Below are 19,678 nucleotides of genomic sequence, written 5' to 3'. Positions count from 1 at the left end.
CAAAGAATCTGGTGGCGGATTATGTCCGCGATATGTTGAAAATGTCGGAGAATATTGTTTAGATAATATCTAATGTGATTGGAAGGAAAGGTAATCAAAATTCTCTCCCGACGCAAAGCTGCTAGAATCACTTTTATTTCCATATCGATTAGGTTGACGATGAAAGGACGGCACATTTTTTCAGAGTTGGTTCAGATTCCGGAAAAAGGCGGAGACATGTAGGGAGAAACTCAGGGTTTGTTGAAGCAAACCTGCTAGCGAGCAGGTTAGGTTCACAGAGTATGTTACCCGGCTAACTGACTCAGATTTATGCTGAACTGGCTTTGTGAAACCGAAAAACCAGAGTTTCCCTCATCTCAGGGTTAACTAACTCAAGGTTTTCACTAAACCTGCTTTGTGAAACGGACCCCAGATGTTTAGTTAGCATTGTTGTGTGCTTTCTTTAGAGTAGTCTTTCTTTATCTCCATTCCTGAACGCCTGACATAATGTCCTTATGGTGGCCTCAAACTAATATTCCTGGTCACAAATGTCCTGTACTCGTAGAAACTGGCCATAAGGAATATTTTCTGAGCCATGTTGAATGGAAGCTTCTTGCATGTATTATGTTTTTTCAAGGCATGGACAGCTTGTAGCTCCGCCTCTGATCCAGACCACAACAAGCTGACATCATCATTATCTCTGATGGAAATATTGTGAGCAGACCAACTGGAAGACTCTTGCTGTCTTAGTCTGAAGGTTTATTGAAGCTTGAATTCAAAGCGATTTGAGTAACAGTAATGCAAGCAATGCACAAATGTGATCACAAGTGCGTAGCCACCCTCAATTCTGAAGGTCACCCTGTTTGAGGAGTATTTCACCTGTCTGATGTGCAGAAATAGAAAGTGCCAAAAGGTATTTTCCCCACTAAAGCTGAAACACAAATGAGTTGTTCAGTTTGATGGGGAACAGATGCAGGGCAAGAATTCAGAGGATGCACAGAATAGTATAGCCAGAGAGCAAATAATAACTTGGTAGGGGGTCAGGTCAAATAAGATCACTGCTCTAATTGTGACCCGGGACACAAAGAGAGTGTTGAAAAATCATCCTAAAATGAATGATTTATCCGGCTCAGTCCAACTTAATCCTAATCCTGCCCCAGCATCTGTGTGTTCATTGGGAGCTAGAGTGTACTCCACTCCGAAACATAAATCCATCAGCCACAGCAGAGACACTGACTCTCCTTCCAAAACATCATCGGTGATAATCTGCCAGGTTTAATCCGACTCCTGATCCTGATCAGTCCTCCTGTTCCCAGACTAATCTCTCTTTTTATATATCCCTCCCCTTCTCTTCTTGTTCCCCTCTTTCCTCCCATCTCATGCCTCACTCGGACCGCTTCCTCCTCTTCCCTTCCATCACTCCCCTCCTCTCTCTTCTTCCTCCTCCCAGCTGGACAAGTCGATGGTCCGCCTGAAGCAGCTGAAGAGGCAGCTGGAGGAGGTGGAGGAGGACAACTCTCGCTCCAACGCCCAGAAGAGGAAGCTGCAGAGAGAGCTGGAAGAGCTCACCGACAGCAGTCAAACCATGGCACGAGAGATCACCTCTCTCCGCAGCCAGCTCAGGTATCTGTGTGTGTGTGTGTGTGTGTGTGTGTGTGTGTGTGTGTGTGTGCACATGTTCTGTGCTTGAATGATCATTTATTATTGTTTTGTTTGTTTGTAACCCCACCAGTAACTCATTATGACTTGTTTTGTTGTGCTCTTTTGTTGCATCTGTTTGTGTCCATCTAACACTGACAAACTGTCCATCTGTGTCCGTCACTCCAACACTCAGCATCCCTGAATGGAGAGCAGATCAGTAGGTCAATGTGTGTCACATTTCTATTATTTGTGTGTGTGTGTGTGTGTGGAAGATTCATGCACATGTACCGTACATCTGTTCTTTTTTGCCCATTTCTTCTGTAGCACACAACATGTGGTGTAGGTGTTTTAATAATCTGTGTGACTAATCTCTCACCTTCCCTGCTGTATGATTCAACTGTTATTCTGCTCTTTACCCAAGAACTAAAACCTTGGAAAACACAATTATTTTAATTCTTTGGATCTGGAATGACTAATTAATAAATCATTATTAAGCAAAAATGCAAGCAAACATTTGCTTTTTTTGGCACCGAACAATTAATTGATTAATTGAGAAAAATAATCAATGTGAGAAGCAGCCTTAGTCTTGGTAAATTAATGGCTGATCCGCCAAATTGGCTCCCACCGTATTTGCAGAAACCGACTGGATATTAGGGATGCAACAATCCAGTTAGCCTGCGGTTCAATACGTACCTCTGTTCTAGGGTTACGGTTTCGGTACACACTTTGTTCATTCAGACACATTCAAGTGTATTGTATAATAAAATAAATACATATGTAATAAAAATTGTAACACTTTCAAATGCAAAAGTGCTTCTTAGCCTTGACGACTGGTATAGGATAAAAGGGGGTAAACAATTTCAAAAGTAAATGTACATATTTGAAATATATACAAATATGTTCATCTCCGACATACAGCGGACGTCACAGTGAGATGTTAGGTCCAACTATCAGGGTCAGTGTTAGACTCTGTGCTTTAGCCAGTTCAACGTCGATGCCTTTCTATTGTTTTAAGTCAGGAATTACGTTAGTGCTGAAAGTGTAGCACGGATCAAGCGTTTTGATTCGGTGACGGAAACCCACATCTACGGAAAAGGGCTGCAAATCTTTATCAATAATCGTCCCACTGCACTTGTTGTGTTCTTGTGGTTTCTACACTGGTAGAATCGGCTTGTTGGAAGCATCAACCAGAGACAACTTTTTAACTGGCCGTGTTACATGCTCAGCCGTCCTGCTCCCAGGACGTTGGATATTTACTGGCAGGGAGGCGTGAACACATGCTGCGTTCAAGTGCTCCTCTAAAGCTCTGACATAGCCAATTCAGAGAGAAATACAAGGATGGAAACGTGAAATCACGCGAAATTGTATTGCAAACCGTAAATACCTCAATTCACAAGTGCGTATTATACCGTGCATGGCGTACCGTACATTTTAATATTATATTGAGAGCCGTTGCATCCCTACTGGATATCTTGATAAATAATGAAATCAATGTAAAAAGAAAATGTGATCACGTGCAAGTATGCCCTGAAAGACGAGCTGGAAGCATCAGCTTGTTCCCAGCAGGACATACTGTAACTGTGTTTGTCTCATTGTCCAGGCGTGCTCCGTTGCCCCTGGCGATGCGTGGACGGCGAGCGCTCGTCGACGACCTCTCGTTGGAGAACTCTGACTCAGAGGAGCCGCCTGCCTCGCCGACCCCCTCCACTGGACTTCCAGGGACCCCCACTCCCTCCTCTGAACACAGCCTGGACCCTCCGCCGCCCTACAGCGTCAACAACACAGAGTGATGCACACAGACTGCTACAAACGCAACACACACACACACGCACGCAAAGCCTCAACTTCTCAGGGGTGAAGGAGTGACATGCACACAACACAACACAACACAACACAGTAGTTTATAGAAGTACATTTAAGATGAATTCATCAGGCGCTATAACTGTAAAACAACCTCACTGAAATACATTAAAAAGTGTAAAAAAAGAAAGGATTAAAAAAAAAAAAATTTTGCAAAGCAACTGAAATTAATTTTTATTTTGTAACGAACTGTGACATTAGAAAAACATAACAAAGACTGGACATTTCTACATTACATCTCTGTAATGCATTTTTGCGCAACTGAACTGCATTTCCCAGAGTTCCGAGGGGAAAGTGAATTATAATCAACTAATTTCATGATGCTGTGCAGTAATTAGAGGGCAGAAAACATTATGGTGGTCACGTCTTTTACATTAGGAAGTATTTAAAAGCTAAGCCATGTTTAACCTTTTGATGAGGATCATATATATAAATATATACAGAATATGTGTGTGTGCGCACACAGTATATATACAATCTGATTTCATAAAAGGCTGCTACTTCTGAAAGGTGTTGAGACAATCTGTTGCATAAAAGAAGTCACATACACACATGAAACTGTCCGTTTAAAAAAAAAAAAAAAAAGTAACCGAGAAACTTGGAATAATCTGACGAAGAGAAAAGGGGAAACACACAGTGGCGGTTAGCAAAAAAAAAATGGCAGTTGGTAACTAATATTTAAATAAACATTTTATTGTACATTGATCAGAAACTAGGAAGCATTACACTAAGTTCCACAACGACGTCATGTCATTTTCATCTAATTTGTCAGAATAGTAGAGAGACAAACATTTGACCATGAAAAGCAGCGTTCATGCAGTAAAGCTGCATTAAAGTTGTATTAAGTAACTGAATCCTTTTTCAATAGATTAGAAACAGTTTGTTGTTAGACAAAGCGGTAGGTAGTATTAGATCTTTTCTTCAACTAAAGTCTTAACATATTGCTTCAGAAATTTGAAATTGTATAATTTATATCCAATGTGAACTTAAGTTATTGATCCCTGGTTATTTCTGTGCGACTCGTCTTTGTGAGGAAGCTTGTTAGTCTCATCATCATCAACAACTGGTTCAACTGGTTGAGGTCCATACTGGTGTAGAAAAGAAGGTTTATGGATTGTGTACCACAGCAACATAACTAGATAAAAATAACCCGGGGAACTGATAAATGATCCTTTTATTCAAAGGTGAGCAAATTGTGACAATGGATTTTTGTTGTTGTAGTTTTAGACTGATAAACACATCACATTTTATTTTGACAAGAATCTTGTACATTGTAATTTTGATTTTTACTGATTATCTTTGTAAATTATTGATCAAACAAAGCTTTTGTGTTTAACCAAATGGTGGGCGTATGGATGAGAAAAAGGGACTTAACTAAGTAGTGAACGTAGAGTAGCTGTAGAATAGATGAGAGGAGGAGAGACGGGTTTTCTACTTTTCCTCAGCAGTAGAACTGAGCACGAGACTCCAAGCATTTTCAGATACGAGTAGTATTAGATAAAAAAAAAATGACACTAGAAGCACGAGAAATTCCTTTATATGAAGCAAACAGCAAGTAGAGCAAAAAGCAGATTTTTTGTTTTTACCTGAGCCATCGACTCTAAATGACATAAGCGTGTGTGTCAGCCAATCACAAGCAGCGTGATGACCCTGCTATGAAATAGACACAGTTTTGTGTAAAGCCTGCTTTCAAATCTGTTTTTCTTTGAGTGAAAAATCTTCGTTTTACTTCGGCATGTTTTATTGATTTTGTTGTTGTTTATGACCATCTGCTTTCTTGTGGAGAGGTACCACTTTCATGTCTGTGCATTAAGTATGACGCTACAGCCAGCTTATCGTAGTCAGCGTCAAGGCTTCCCGCCTTCCTGCTGACGTAATCCAGCTGCCAGCATCCCTACAGCTCACTAAGCTAACTAACGCTTATCTATTTCTTATCTCTCAGTAAGCAAAACCTCCATGAAGTCACTGCACCCAGCCAAGAAATAGTCTGGTGTATGTAAAAACCTAATTTACCACTTTATTTTCTAAACGGATGAAACAAACAAGCAGAAATGTGTGGCGAGTGAGTCTCAGAGATGCTGGTAGGTGTGTGCTGTAAGCTTCAGAGCAAGTCTTTGAGCTAAGCTAAGCTAAAGGTCAGAATGATATCATCTTCTCGTCCAACTCAACAACAACAATGAGATGAAAATAAGCCCAGTTCCCAAAATGTACAACAATTCTCTACTTTAAATGATAAAGAATGTCACTGGCACTTTCACTTTCATTTGGAACTAAAGAAGGATCAATCTGAATGTTGACTTTGTGTTCTGGTTATATATAGTATATATATATACGATGAATGATTGGTGCTTGGTTGGTTTACACACAGAAGCAGTCCAGCAGTTTCCGGTAATCAGGGTCGTCATCGCTGCTCCCTCCTCTTCTTTTGAAAATGAACAAATGTGTATTTTAATGAAACAGCAATGCAAATGGAACATCCAAAACAAGAACAATATGCGTGTACAATATGCTACAGTCCCCTCGTCCATCACACACGTTAAGCTTCTTTTTTTTTTGCCATGCAGGTTCACAGTTAGTGACGGGTCAGAAACATCAAGAAAGAGATTTGACTACTGACGACATATATTTTACGCTCTATTAAAGGGTTTTCTTTTTTGTTTCTCTGTATGTACAATTCTTGATTGATTTAGTTTGATTCTCTATGCGTGTTTTTTTTAAAGCTATTGTGTAAACGCTGCACTTTACACATTACCAGTGGAGATAAACGTCCGTCGTGTCTGCTTGGTCAGGCTGTCGTTTGTCTCAAAGAGGCCGATATTAAGCGTAAAGCCAAAAGAGATGACGTCTGTCGCTCGGAACTGTTCACTTAAAAAGTCGTGATCTCAGAATGTCGTATCAACGTCTAAACGTGGCAACGTTTTTTCCCGCCTTGATCGAGCAAAGACGCGAGGATCGAACCGCCGGAACAAGAACCGCCTGTAGCAGAGACGAGGCCGGTGCTTCTCTGACCTGTTGTCTCTCTTTCTTCATGGCTACTGTGGAACTTGAAACATTTTTGGAAAAAATGTGTTTTATTGTTTTAGCCTCTTTGTTTTGTTAATGATGCTGTAATTATAAAACATCTGACTGGGGTTAACTTTAATATATGTCGTTGGTTTTGATCTTTGTGTTTCTGTGTTTTTTTTAGCAAAAGCTGGTCGCATGTACTCGAGTACTGTACTTTACAGATTTTACATTGTAAGTTATCAAATATGATGCATTTGTGTAGATTAAAACACAAAACAGTATAAATGGAATACAAAGTAGTTTAAATGAGCTCCACCTCAGCACGATCACAGGGGCTATTATAAATACTTTTACTGGATACTAATTTTGCCAAAAATACTATAGTTGTATGACACTTTCAATGCAGGACTGTTGCTTGTAATTGAATATTTTTATATCACAGCTTTTGCCTGGGTAAAGGATCTGAATGCTTCATCCATCATTTATCAAACACACACAAACACACACACTACAAAACAGGAGTTATACATGTTATAACTGCATTTGTGGTTTATTTGGCATTATGAATATTTGTCACCAAACATTTAGATTTCATACCATTGCAATAATACCTCTGTAATCAACAGATTGAGACCCACGGCTTGAGTAACAGTTAAAAGCATAAAAAGTAGCTTGATTACTTACTGTCAGTGAGTACATATATATATATATATGTATATGTATGTATATATATATATATATATATATATATATATATATATATATATATATATATATATATATATATGTATATATATTAATTTACTGCCAGTCAAATTTGATTTGTGGTTGAATCACAAAGTCATTTTAATTAACTGTAAATGCCACCAGCTCGGTTCAGCTCTGTTTGAAGCTTAAATAAAAATATATAAATAAATAAATAAAAACACAATCAAACAATACACTTGAAAGTGCTGCAGCTATGCATACAATACCCTGTAAAGCTCTTTTTGTGCTCAGGTCCAAACAGACTTGTAAATGCATTCCTGTCGAGACGTGCAATCATTCTAATTAAGAACAAAATGCATGAAATTAGCTTTGCTTTGAATATATTCTTGCTCTTCCTTTTTGAAATGAGTGAGATGATGCAGAGCTTTTCTCTGCTCACTCACCTTCAGTATTTCAGGAACATACCTCAATAAAAAGACATGTCTCCCTGACAGTCGGGTGACGTCCCGTCCTTTAAGATGTCAGTGAACAGCCAGTCATCCTCGTTGGGCAGTATCGGCATGGGTCGGTGCTCAGGGTTATGAAGTGGGACAGAGAAGGATTGAGCAATGCCCTCAAAGGGCGTAACGTTTCGGTCTTCTTCACAACGTGCCAGCAGACTGCGGTTGTTGTCCTGATGATGCTGGTATGTCTGCAGCTCTGAGCCGTTGCAGTGGTAGCTGATTGACGCGGGGAGCTCGTTTTGGATGATGTCTGTCTGAAGTTGTGTCTCGAGGGCATCTTCATTTCCATTCTGCGCCTGCAAGCTCCCCTCTTCACTCTGGAAGTGGTTTATGGTCAATTCCCCATTTCCACCACAACTGTATTGATATCCGCACTCATCTGTCACACTTGTTGATCTGCCGATGGAGCCATCTAACTGATCTGCACATCCCCCATCATCAGCCCCGACTTCCTGCCCAGCATTGCCGTGGCATGCACAGATGCTTTCAAAGTAGGCCTCTACGTCCATTGAGCCTCCCAAGTCCCTGCTGCCAACACTGAAAAGGTCCATCATATCTGTCCACTGACTCTCTGCAATGTCGCCACCGCCCTTCTGGGCCTGCATGCAGGCTGAGATGTCTGTGAGCATCTGGATGGAGAAGTCACATGAGGTGAGAGACAAGGGAGCGAGGCCTGGAGAGAAGGGAGGAGAGATGTCCACATTCTGGTTGAAAGCACGGTCCTGCTGAGGCGTCACTGACCGCCTCTCATCGTTGGGATGAAGGAGTTCTGCCCCGTGGTGATAGTCTGGTCCTTTTGGGGAGCTGATAGATGATAACGATGAGGATACTTGATGTATACTCTCTTCTTTCTGTCTTTCTTTACCCTGGTTGTTCTTTGCAGCAGTGCAGCTGGTGGGCTGGGGTTTGGGGTGTCGTTCCCAAAGAAGAGCAGAGTCGGGCTGCTTCCTTTCACTGATTTCAGCTCCACGTGAGCTCCCTGTGTGTGTATCTGGTAGTTGACTCTCTTGGAGGCTTCCTGACTGGTCAAGTGTCGTATGTGGTGGCGGACAGGATGATATTTTTTCATCCTCCTTAAGATAAAGAGCTGATGTCAGCCGCTGGTTTGCTGCTTCAATATCAGAAAACTTTCTGTTGAGAGAAATACACGAGGAGAACAATGAAATACTGAACAGCAGCACTTTGTGTGTAACCTCAAAAGAATAGTTTGACATTTCAGGGGAATAATGTATTTGCTTTCTTGCCAAGAGTTATATGATCGCACTTACAACAAGCCAGTTAGCTTCACTTAGCACACAGACATTGGGGAACAGCCAGCCTGGCTCCGTCCAACAGTACAATCTGCCGTCAACAAGTTATATTTGAGTGTGTTTATCGCCATACAGATAATAGGAATGGTACTTCTCATTTAACGCAAATATTTCCCCAAATGTCTTCTCGTGAGCCGTCGTGCTGTGAGCAGTAGCCAAGAGTGATACTGATCTCAGATTTGTTTAATTTGAAGGATTTTGAGAGGCCTGAAGACGTAAAGAATATAACATGGTGTCTGTTCTACAGTTCACAAACCTCTGGATCATGTTGTGCAGGAAGCGACGGTGGTTGACCTGTCGTTTGGACGGCCGGTTCTTCCGGGGTTTCTGAAGAGTCCTCATCATGTGACCCGCTGCTGAAGTGACAAAGGTGTAGAGGTCACGACCCCACGGGACCCCTCGCTCCAACCCGGGCTCAAGAGTCATGGAGATGGATGGTCGCATGGCTGAAAGAGAGAGAGACAGACAGACAGAGAGAGAGAGACATTGTGGGAGTCAAGAGGTGGTGCATTTAAAGAGATGAGATACAAAAGGATGAAGACATGGAAGGATAAAAAAAAACATTACTGTTTTGAAATTAACTCAAGTGAATTGTAATTTGAGTGATTTAACATGACAAAAAATGTTAACCACTGACCATTAATAGCATTTAATTACTATTAATAATCTAAAGTTACACAACGTTTTGAGTTTTTAATGAGATTGTCATCTTAATTACAAATTAAAATAATTGTACTCAAGTATTTCAATTGTATGCTGCTTTTAAAAAAGTGTTTCACAGCTTTAGTTACTGGTTATTCTGCAGATGAACACAGAACCTGCCGAGTTTATAAAATACATTACATTAATCTACAGTCCAGTATATGAGATATGCTTCACCTCAACTAGCTGCAACATAAAATACTGATCCAATCATTTCCTGACTAACATCTTTAAGTGCATTTTACTGCAATGTATAACGTTTAACATGGATTGTGGCAATGCTACTTTACTTTAGTAAAAGATCCCCACGGCCTATTATTAGTAATACAGTAGAGGATTAATACATTTGTTTTTATACCTTTTGATCCATTCATTTCATCACATAAAATAAAATAGAATAAAATCCTGTTTACCTTGTTCCTTGTCAGGCTGCTGTTCGTCTTCTTATCTTCCTACAAACTGCTCTGAGGACTCCGCCTGATGGAAGCGGGCTGCCTCAGAGAGAGAGGTGTGTGCTCACTTAATTGTCCATGTGTGTCTTTTCATGTATTGTGTCCAAATTATGTCAAGTGACACAAACTGCTCAATGCAAACGCCCCTTTTCCTATAGCGTGAATAGAAAACAACGTGGCAGATGATTGGTGGGAGAGGAAGTGAGACATGATGAGAGGCTTTGAAAAGAAAGGGACAATTATCTGAGAAGTCAACCGCTGGTAGAGGTGTGGGCGCACGTCTCCATTGTGTGTCCACACTAAAGGCTTGTTAAATACTGGGAGACATAAACGCACCAGTTGAGACAGTTAACAAGCCCTTAATTGATCAACTTAAACTCTGGCCCTAATTATCACATTCTCAGAGGGAAGAGCCAAGCTGGTTGCTAGTGGCTTTAATTGACCTTTGCAGTTCAATAGCACGCCTTCCACTTACAGAATCGTACATACAGTATCTATGGCAGCAGGTGGGGAGGCTGGCCTTCTCACAAAGGCAGTTTATGTGCATTTTAAAATTCATGTTGCACATTTAACTATCTGAAGTGACATATATATATATATATGAATAGCCCTCCCAATGTTTCCTTGGTAAACATCACAGCACTGTTGTTGGTAATACTTATAAGTAGCCTATAGTTTGCCTCAGGGTCTCTGCGGAGGCAAACTATAGCCATATAGAGCTGAGTTACTTCCAGAAGGAGCATATTGTGTTACACACACCTCGTAACTATTCTCCATTTAAATATTTTCTGCGGCTTTCAGCTGCTATTAAGACACTTTATCTCAAACACCTTTCTGGCGTCTTTAATGAAACAACACAACGTGTGTCTTCCTCTTATAAAATAACGTTTTTTTGTGCATCTTGTGGTGCGTTATCCAAAAGCATGCAGCATTGCTGCAGGAGTGGCATCTATTTATAGTGACACCACATGTGCCTCTGAGCTGCTCAGCTATCTCTCCGCTGGTTTCTCAACTGCAGCACTTCACCAAGTAAGTTGCATTTTTTTTTTGTGACTCAAGTTGCTTCGGATAATGTCTGCAATGAACTGCTAATGGAACTTCAGTCATTACAGGACCTCTACGTCTGCTGCCGTTCTCACATGTGTTACTTTCTCAGATTGTACTCCAGCTGGCTGATAAAGGTCTTATCATTCTCCGCTACAGTGGCAGAACTTTGACCTGGCGAGAAGACCTTCATCTCGGCTCCTCCTCGTCCAACTGAACCAATCAGAGCAGATCTTTGTGTCTCTTTGGCTTCGGAAAGAGGAGGAGGTGAGAAGGACTACGCTGAATGGTAGGTTTAACTCCTTATTGGGTAAAAGCTGTAACTTGAAGTGCTTTAAGACATTTTCAACATTTTATTTTGCTGATCATTAGTGATTTCCTTCAACATGTGTTTAATTTGAACATGCATTCAAAAGCCTTCCTCCCTTAAAATAAACAAACATTGTAAAGCAGGCAGTGGCTTGGTTGTATTTTCATTGAGATTTCTCTGCTCAGATCTTTCACCATGAATCGGGCCTGGGCTGCGTTCAAGGCCCATCCGTACATCAGTAACGTGCTGGGATACACAACCCTGTTCGCCTCTGCTGACCTCATCCAACAGAGCGCGCTGGGTGGGAGACGTGCGGGCGGATCCGCATCGGAGGATCCGGCCGGCATCGACTGGTGTCAGACGGCTCGAGTGGCGACTGTCGGCTTCTGTTTCCATGCCAACTTCAACTACCAGTGGCTCCGGGGTCTGGAGAAGATGCTGCCCGGGAGCAGTGTGAAGGCAGTGACGGGGAAGGTGGTGGTGGATCAGCTGATCGCAGCTCCTCTCACCATCAGTGCCTTTTACATAGGTGTGTGTTTTTCTCACTTCATTAATCAATATTCATTCGTTAGTAATTATTGGGGAAATAGTTAAGTTCTTAAAATAAATGCTGCATTTCAAATATTCAGTCGTTCATTAATAAACTTTGCTATTATTGCCTGTAGTTCACATTTTCTTTACAAAGCCGACCTTCTGTATTTAGTTGAACACAATGGTCTATATATTCTCTAAGATCATTACCATATTGCATTACGGAAAATCACATTTGAAATTATATATAGCCTATATATAGTGAATCTTATATTAAAATAAAGTGGGTTTGAATCATGCTTGTCCACACAACATGCACTTCTAATGACGGATCCATCAAAGAATCCGCAAATATATTAACATCCACCTTTACCTTTTAGGTTTAAGTTTACTAGAAAAAAAAGATGACCCACTAGAAGACTGGAGACAGAAATTCTGGACATCTTACAAGGTACAGTTGGTTTTATTAGACTATTAATTATTCCTAATATGCCATAATAAATCTCTCTGTCTGTCTATTTATCTGTAAATAAATTTGCTTTACCTCTCTTTAGACCGGAGTGGTATTTTGGTCAACAATGCAGGTAAGATATCCTTGTACTCATCCAATCATCGGCCACTTCTAGCTACAGATACATATTCATGTACACAGTAGATCTAACCCACAGATGAAGAATGACATGTTTTTCCAACTCTTCCAACATCTCAGGCAGTGAACTTTGCCCTCGTCCCCCCAGTGGCACGGACAGCGTTTCTGGGTGGCATTGCACTGGCTTTCACCATCTTCCTGTGTCACCTCAGACAGCAGAGCCACAAACCAGAGTAAACTGCAGAGAACTCATGACTCTGACTTCAGCTTCATTTAAGGGAACAAGTTGATTGCAAAGTGTTTTACTGAGAAAACATGAGTAATGTCACATCTCTGAATCAGCCCACATGTGTGTTTGTTTTGTTCTGTGGTAATTTGTTTCTTCGTTTCAACTACCCCGTCTCCTAAAAGAATAAATGTGAATTGCAATGATGAAACAGCAATTACTGCTGCTTACGTTGTAATGTTTTCCTCTGAGAACAACCAAGTTGTTAAATGTTTTAACAGTATTTACAATCTGTACGGTATGTATAACTTTGTTGTTGTTGCCGTGATTTTAACCAATAAAAGTATTAAAAAAAAGTTTGGTGTGTTTCTTGTTTTCTTTTTGAACATTGTATCATTAATCAAATTATATAATGATTTAAATAGCTCCTTTTTTCATAAACATGCTGAGGGTGAACTTCATGATTTTGGACCTCTTAGATTCTGTTGATGGAGAAGGCGTTTAACAGAGCGTGAGCCGAGAATATTTTTTTATTTGGATACATTTAAATGGATAGTGTTAGTAACTTTAATCAATTACAGTAACTGAGGAAATATGCAATTAAATTCAAAACTTTATATATATATATATATATACATATAAAAAAGAAATATATATATATATATAGTTTTGAATTTAATTGCATATTTCCTCAGTTACTGTAATTGATATATATATATATATATATATATATATATATATAATATCAGCATAATTATTAGTAGTAAGTTTACAAATTCATAAACTAAATTAGTAATACACTTCCACTATGTTGCATCTCCGCCACTGGGGGCGCTGTCTTGCTGGAAGCGAACGCTTTGTAGCCAATCAGTGACCCGAGACTTCAGCGCCGTGTTTATCGCGAGACCTCGGCTCTTCCTTTTCCCTTTTCGCTCTGAGCCCAAGATGGTAGGTGCAGCTAGTAGAAAATGTTTAATACAATAGCGTGACTATCCACTGTCATCCTTGGAATTCAAACATCACATTTTCTAAATGACTTGCTATATTAGTTCTAAACATAATTCACGTTACAGTCCTGGCATAATTTCGTGTGGTTAGACCATGTTAATGATACTAGTTTAACGTTACCCACCGTGATGGCGATGTAGTGCTCGTCAGGCAGCCCATAGGTGCTTGCGGTTGATCAGAAACGAGCTTTAAACGTGGTTCGGCATGCGGAATATTGTGTTAAACCACGATTTCTATTTCACCAAAGTTAACGTTTGTTTACAATTGTGAAATCCAGCCCTACTTGGGATTGTGATCTCGTTAGCTATGCCGCTCGTGATGGTTAGCTTTGGGTTGTCAACGTGTAAACCGGCCTGTGCTAACCTTACATGTTGTGCTGCTTGATACCTTAACGAAAGGAATATAGCCGTGTTTCATGCCCTCAGTAGTATATATTCTGCTCATAGTTGAACGTGTTGTTGAAGACTTGAATATAAAGTTACGATGTAACGTTAGCAATGGAGCCTGGATATAATGGGTATATTGTTAGGCTTCATGTTAAATGTCCAGTAGCTGGGTATTAATGTATTATATCCACTGTTAGTTATTGCATTAATGTGTTTGTTTCTTTTTCAAGGGAGTTGACATCAGACACAACAAAGACCGTAAGGTGCACAGGAAAGAGCCAAAGAGCCAGGATATCTACCTGAGGCTCTTGGTCAAGGTAATTTCTATTTACACATTATGCTTTTGCTCATTGGAATAATACCACCAGTACAAGTAAATATTTCTGTCCTCTTGGCACAATAACTTCTGAGTGGATATTACAATTTTGCCTGATGTTCCTAACCATCCTGCTGGCTTCTTGTAGTTGTACAGGTTCCTGGCCCGCCGCTCTAATGCTCCTTTCAACAAGGTTGTCCTAAGGAGGCTCTTCATGAGCAGGACCAACAGGCCACCGATCTCCGTCTCCCGCCTGGTCAGTTCTTAATTTACCCTCATCCTATCCAGCTCTAATTAATTCTTATTCAGCTGTAATCGGATATATTTACAAATGTATATCAAGACTGAAATGCATTTTCAAAGTACTTAAAGGCATGCACAGATTCAGACCACTGGATCAATGCAGATGTGACTGATGCACATCAAATTTCTTTCAGTTTATCAAATTATTTTTCTGCTATTAGTGTCTTTTGGTCACAATGGGATGAAGACTTAGGTTTTAGTGCCACAGCACCCATGGGCTCATGTGACCCTACTAGAGGTGTAACGATTCATTCGATTAATCAATGAATCGATAGTCCTATAGATTCTACTAAATCGATCTGCTAAAATATATAAATAGAATGAATCGTTTTGGCTTCACCAATAATTGATATAAATGCATTTAATCGGATGAATCGTGATTCTTACTTATGATTAATGGTTTAAGACACTCTCTCCCCCGCCAGCATGTAGTATATTGAAAATGTTCAAAATAACTGAGCGATGTTTAATTACATTTGGTATTCAGCATAAAATATTATGCAGGACTACTTTTTTATAGAATAAATGTTATTTTTTCACCTTTCAGAAGAATACCGATAGTCTCACTCGCATTATTGCATGTTTATTTCATGGATATAGAACTTTGGTTACAAGTTACTGAATCGAATCGTTACAAAAAAAAACGTCCTTGAATCGAATCGCCAACTAGTGTATCGTTAATCGAATCGAATCGCTGTGAAGCTAAAGATTCACACCCCTAGACCCTACATAATGATCCAGTTTATTTTGAGTAGTATATAGAACTTAAAATCAGATTGGGTTAACAAATTGGACAGCATTTTGGTTAGTGTGTATGCCATTTGGCTTTAAGTTTTATTGCCTCAACACTAACAATGGAAATGTATGAAGTAAAGAAGTTCATCTGATGGTCATATTAAATGTAATTGTACAATGTTATCCATGAAATGCAGCCAGTAAATGCTTGCATGATATTGCCCAGATTAGAAGTCCTAATGTCAAAGGTATATGAGCCCTGTTGTCATTCGTTAGGACATTTGATCATATGTGCTGAACCTCTAACTTTGCTTCCATTGCAACCAGATCCGTAAGATGAAGATGCCTGGCCGTGAGAACAGAATCGCTGTTGTTGTGGGATCAGTCACTGATGATGTCCGAATTCAGGATATCCCCAAACTCAAGGTAACTTTAAAGATAGTGTTATTTTGACCCCTCACAAGGGGGGGGGGGGATTCCCTCAACATTATGTTGTCTGTGACCGTCTGCGATGGTTCTGATATCCCCTTTGTTTTCCCACAGATCTGCGCTCTGAGGGTAACTGATGGTGCCCGTCGCAGGATCCTGAAAGCAGGTGGTGAGGTGATGACCTTTGATCAGCTGGCTTTGGCTTCTCCCAAAGGACAGGGTACAGTGCTGCTGTCAGGTAACTAAACATTGGATATACTTAAATGATAATGCCATCATGCAATTGGAGTAGAACAATGTAAGCTCTTGTTGTCCACCCATGTAGGGGAAACTTTGGCTGTCCACAAACCAAGCTCACATGAATGACAAATGTGGTTCTGTAGTATAGTCACTTGAGCATAGCAGCTAAGGTTCCCTTTAGGGATACTCGTGTTAAATTATACTTCTAGGCACTTCAAACATGTTTATAAGGATGGGAAGAAATTATTTTTTTCCCCTTGGCATGAAAAGTTGTTTGATAACTGCCTTTAGTCCCCATATTTGTTGAAGTGTCACAGTGATGTGTTGCTTTAAGGAGGCACTTGTGAGGGAACTTGGTGTGTTGTAATGCCATAATAAAATAATTCTACTGCATTCACATGGAATCAGGCAGACAGAAGGCTGGAAGAAACAAAATCCTTTTTGATTTTTGTAATTATTTATCCCATCACCATTGCAACATATCATGTATGTTTTGTCGTCCTGCTAGTCTGTTTGTCACTTAATGTCCAGAAGGTATTTTACTGATTGTCTGATTTTGTGTGAATGCAGCATTAGGAAAGCAGGTTTTCCTGTTGGCAGTTGAGATATACACATGTACACAACACAACTTTTGTTTTCTATTTGTTAAGCCCCTTTCATTTGAATGTCAGGTTTTAGAGTCCCAAATGTCTTTTCAATGCTTTGTATCTCTGTTTCCCAAACTCTAAACATGACAAACCATTTCAACCTAATTTACAGTGGGTTTCGTCTATATATATATATATATATATATATATCGTGAGATGAGAATGTGTGCGTTAATGAACATTCCTGACATTTTTACTACCATTTCCACATCCCCTTATATTTTAAATAGACATTTTGAATACAATGTTTTCATTACAACCTAAATATTCACCTGTATAAAGAAACACATTTGTTTTGTCTTATGTGTTAAAACTATCTGGATATCGATGTGGGTCATTTCAGGCCAAAATTTAGGTGGTAATGGACAAGACTGATTTATTGTCACAAGCAAATACGAATAAATAAGTATTTAACCTAAAGCTTGAGGGAAGTAATCACTGCAAATGACAATGCACATTTTTATTACAATCACTTTATTCTCAACAATACTTCATCTGAATTGTAATGTCACTTTTTAGCTCTGTCCACACTGTATTTTGACAAACATGTACTTGAATCTGTCACAAGCAGATACAAATGAGCAAAATTGCATGTTTCATTTAAATGTATGAATGTGAAGACTAACTTTTTTTTTTTTTTTTTTGAGCTGTGTACCTTTTTTGTATTGGCTTTTCATTTTAAAATGTGCTTGTTCCTCAGGACCCCGTAAAGGCAGAGAGGTCTACAGGCACTTCGGAAAAGCCACTGGAACTCCTCACAGCCACACCAAGTATGTGTACAGTTGATGTGTTGGTTCTGTTGTCAAACAAAACAAAAGTTTATGCAAGGCATGACTAATAATTTAATTGTCAGTATTTCGATCAATCTGATACCAAATTGGCCCAAATGGAAGATAATGGTTTTCTTCAGGGAATTACACTTGAGAAGTGTGGTTTAAACATTCAGCATTCTCAGTCTGACTCTAGTAGCCGCCTTTTACTGTCACACTCGTATTTGTGTTGTCTCGTCTGTCTGTCGGTCTCTTCCTGAGTTGTCTTGTATTCTGCTCAATATGGTTATAAACAGCCTATGTTTGAAAATGGCTTAAACTAACATTACAGACTGTTGCAATCTATTAACTTGCCCCACACTGATGCAAAAATACATTTGCCTATCTTAACTGCACGTTACTCCATTGACAAAATAAATCCATTTCATAACCATTTTCAGTAAAGTTTTCAAGTAAACTACTGATTCTCCTATCCAGGGAATTGATTGATTGATTGAAAACTTTATTGAACAACAATAAACAAGAAGTGTTCAAAAGGATAAAAGAAAAAACACAATAAAGCCCAAAGGCTTGTTTCCATTGTGGTCCTTTTTAACTGGAAGGGGAGAAACGACACATGGACTATGACATGGAGGACAAAGGGGAATAAAACAAGGGATAGGTTCCCAGACAGACGAGCAGACACACAGACAGACAGGGAAGGGTCACTAATGACATGCAGTGCTTAAATAAATGTCACCACAATCCTTTTTAAATTTGAGGTCCAGAATTTTACTGGTTAGGCATCTGACAAATGGGGTTTGGCATCTTGTTGCATTTGTTTGTTTTTGAGAGAAGATTTGAGTGAAACATTTATCAGACAAGTTTGTTATATTTGCTTTGGGTAAAACAATAATTATATTAATCAGGAATTTTTTTAATCTTTAGAACAATTGATAAATTAGTCGTCGGATGACTCAAAAAAAAAATTAATACTTTTTTTTTTTTTTAATGTTGGGTGCAGCCCTAGTAATTGATAACATGAATCCTTACTTTGTTACTTAAGTGTGCCAGTAAACACAGGACCAGGATGTTGGTACATTTTGAATACAATGCTACTGTTGCTGATGTTACTGGTTACACCTGGGTTAAAAAAAAATGCCTGTGAGCAAAGACAAAATTGTCATAAACTGTTGGTGTAATTATTTATTATTAATCTGAGTCATTTTAAACCGTTACACTGTGGTTCTGGAGGAAAGTAGATTTATTAGTTTTGGAGATAACCAGTGTTTTCAAAGCAGATATTTTGACTTATAAGAAAAGCAAAAGTTTTACTATAACATAAGCAATGACAGTTATGTTCAATTTCAGTAAACTGTTAGTCGACATGCATGCACAATGCCAGTATCTTGAAGCCAAATGGATTTTAGTCTTTCATTTTATAACTTATACCTGTGTTTTTCCTATTATGTAACGGGGGCTGTGCAGTCTGGTTGAATCCATATATTTTAAACATGTATGTTTAAAAAACAAATTTAAAACCCCCCATAAACAAAAAACCCAATGCCATTGCGCTCTATTGTATGTGATTTACAATCGATGCTTTGTCTGAACACAAACACCGAATAGAAAACCAAGTAGTTGGTACCGAAACAACATGGAAAATTGTAGTGTTTAGTGATGGCTCCTAAACTATTTTAGTGATTATGATTACCGAGTGCTAGGTCTACTTTGCTTCCAGTTGTCAGGTAGCATTGAATTAGGTAAAATTTAAGACAGTCGATAATGTATAGCTTTATTATAAGAATGTTGGGGTTTGGATGCTGTAATTTTATACTTAACTATTCCTCTTTTCCAGGCCCTACATCCGCTCCAAGGGCAGGAAGTTCGAGAGAGCTCGTGGCCGCAGATCCAGCCGTGCTTACAAGAACTAGTCTGTGTCTTTTGTTTTCCATGCAATCTGATAGAAATAAAAGATGGACTGTACAAAATTACATGTCTTTC

General features: G+C 39.4%; 3 protein-coding genes across 7 annotated transcripts in view; all 3 read left to right on the top strand.

The window, feature by feature from the left end:
- myh14 (myosin, heavy chain 14, non-muscle) overlaps window positions 1-6,641 on the top strand; it is a 31,154-nt gene extending 24,513 nt beyond the window's left edge. For 2 of the 4 annotated variants that reach the window (XM_084026733.1, XM_084026735.1), the window contains 3 exons: window positions 1,430-1,602; window positions 1,814-1,837; window positions 3,221-6,641. In XM_084026733.1, coding sequence (XP_083882859.1) covers window positions 1,430-1,602; window positions 1,814-1,837; window positions 3,221-3,410 — 387 coding nt within the window. In that variant the 3' untranslated portion in view covers window positions 3,411-6,641. Of the gene's footprint in view, window positions 1-1,429; window positions 1,603-1,813; window positions 1,848-3,220 lie in introns of all 4 variants that reach the window. The other 2 variants (XM_084026734.1, XM_084026732.1) reach the window with 2 other exon arrangements.
- Window positions 6,642-11,168: 4,527 nt separating this feature from the next.
- LOC311024911 (mpv17-like protein) lies at window positions 11,169-13,141 on the top strand. 2 transcript variants are annotated; one of them, XM_084027501.1, is made up of 6 exons: window positions 11,169-11,190; window positions 11,365-11,494; window positions 11,701-12,044; window positions 12,427-12,497; window positions 12,601-12,630; window positions 12,756-13,141. In XM_084027501.1, the coding sequence occupies exons 3-6, from the start codon at window positions 11,711-11,713 to the stop codon at window positions 12,870-12,872; spliced, it is 552 nt and encodes a 183-aa protein (XP_083883627.1). In that variant the 5' UTR covers window positions 11,169-11,190; window positions 11,365-11,494; window positions 11,701-11,710; the 3' UTR covers window positions 12,873-13,141. The 2 variants fall into 2 exon arrangements, with proteins under 2 accessions (XP_083883627.1, XP_083883626.1); XM_084027500.1 differs by having other exon boundaries at window positions 11,318-11,494.
- Window positions 13,142-13,701: 560 nt separating this feature from the next.
- rpl18 (ribosomal protein L18) lies at window positions 13,702-19,666 on the top strand. The gene is made up of 7 exons (XM_084026832.1): window positions 13,702-13,809; window positions 14,486-14,572; window positions 14,720-14,827; window positions 15,937-16,035; window positions 16,153-16,276; window positions 17,626-17,695; window positions 19,533-19,666. The coding sequence occupies exons 1-7, from the start codon at window positions 13,807-13,809 to the stop codon at window positions 19,606-19,608; spliced, it is 567 nt and encodes a 188-aa protein (XP_083882958.1). The 5' UTR covers window positions 13,702-13,806; the 3' UTR covers window positions 19,609-19,666.
- Window positions 19,667-19,678: the final 12 nt, after the last annotated feature.

Source organism: Eutrigla gurnardus (assembly GCF_963514095.1).
Source record: "Eutrigla gurnardus genome assembly, chromosome: 14".
NCBI classification, from domain to species: Eukaryota; Metazoa; Chordata; class Actinopteri; order Perciformes; family Triglidae; genus Eutrigla; species Eutrigla gurnardus.
This window is presented reverse-complemented; position numbering and strand designations above follow the sequence as displayed.

Excerpts from the sequence above, each read along its gene's own strand:
- LOC311024911 (XM_084027501.1), top strand. The coding sequence starts at position 11,711 with ATGAATCGGGCCTGGGCTGCGTTCAAGGCCCATCCGTACATCAGTAAC. Across the intron at positions 12,045-12,426 it reads CATCAGTGCCTTTTACATAG|GTTTAAGTTTACTAGAAAAA; the intron begins GTGTGTGTTTTT and ends TTTACCTTTTAG. Across the intron at positions 12,631-12,755 it reads TATTTTGGTCAACAATGCAG|GCAGTGAACTTTGCCCTCGT; the intron begins GTAAGATATCCT and ends CCAACATCTCAG.
- rpl18 (XM_084026832.1), top strand. Across the intron at positions 14,573-14,719 it reads ACCTGAGGCTCTTGGTCAAG|TTGTACAGGTTCCTGGCCCG; the intron begins GTAATTTCTATT and ends GGCTTCTTGTAG. Across the intron at positions 16,277-17,625 it reads GGGTACAGTGCTGCTGTCAG|GACCCCGTAAAGGCAGAGAG; the intron begins GTAACTAAACAT and ends CTTGTTCCTCAG.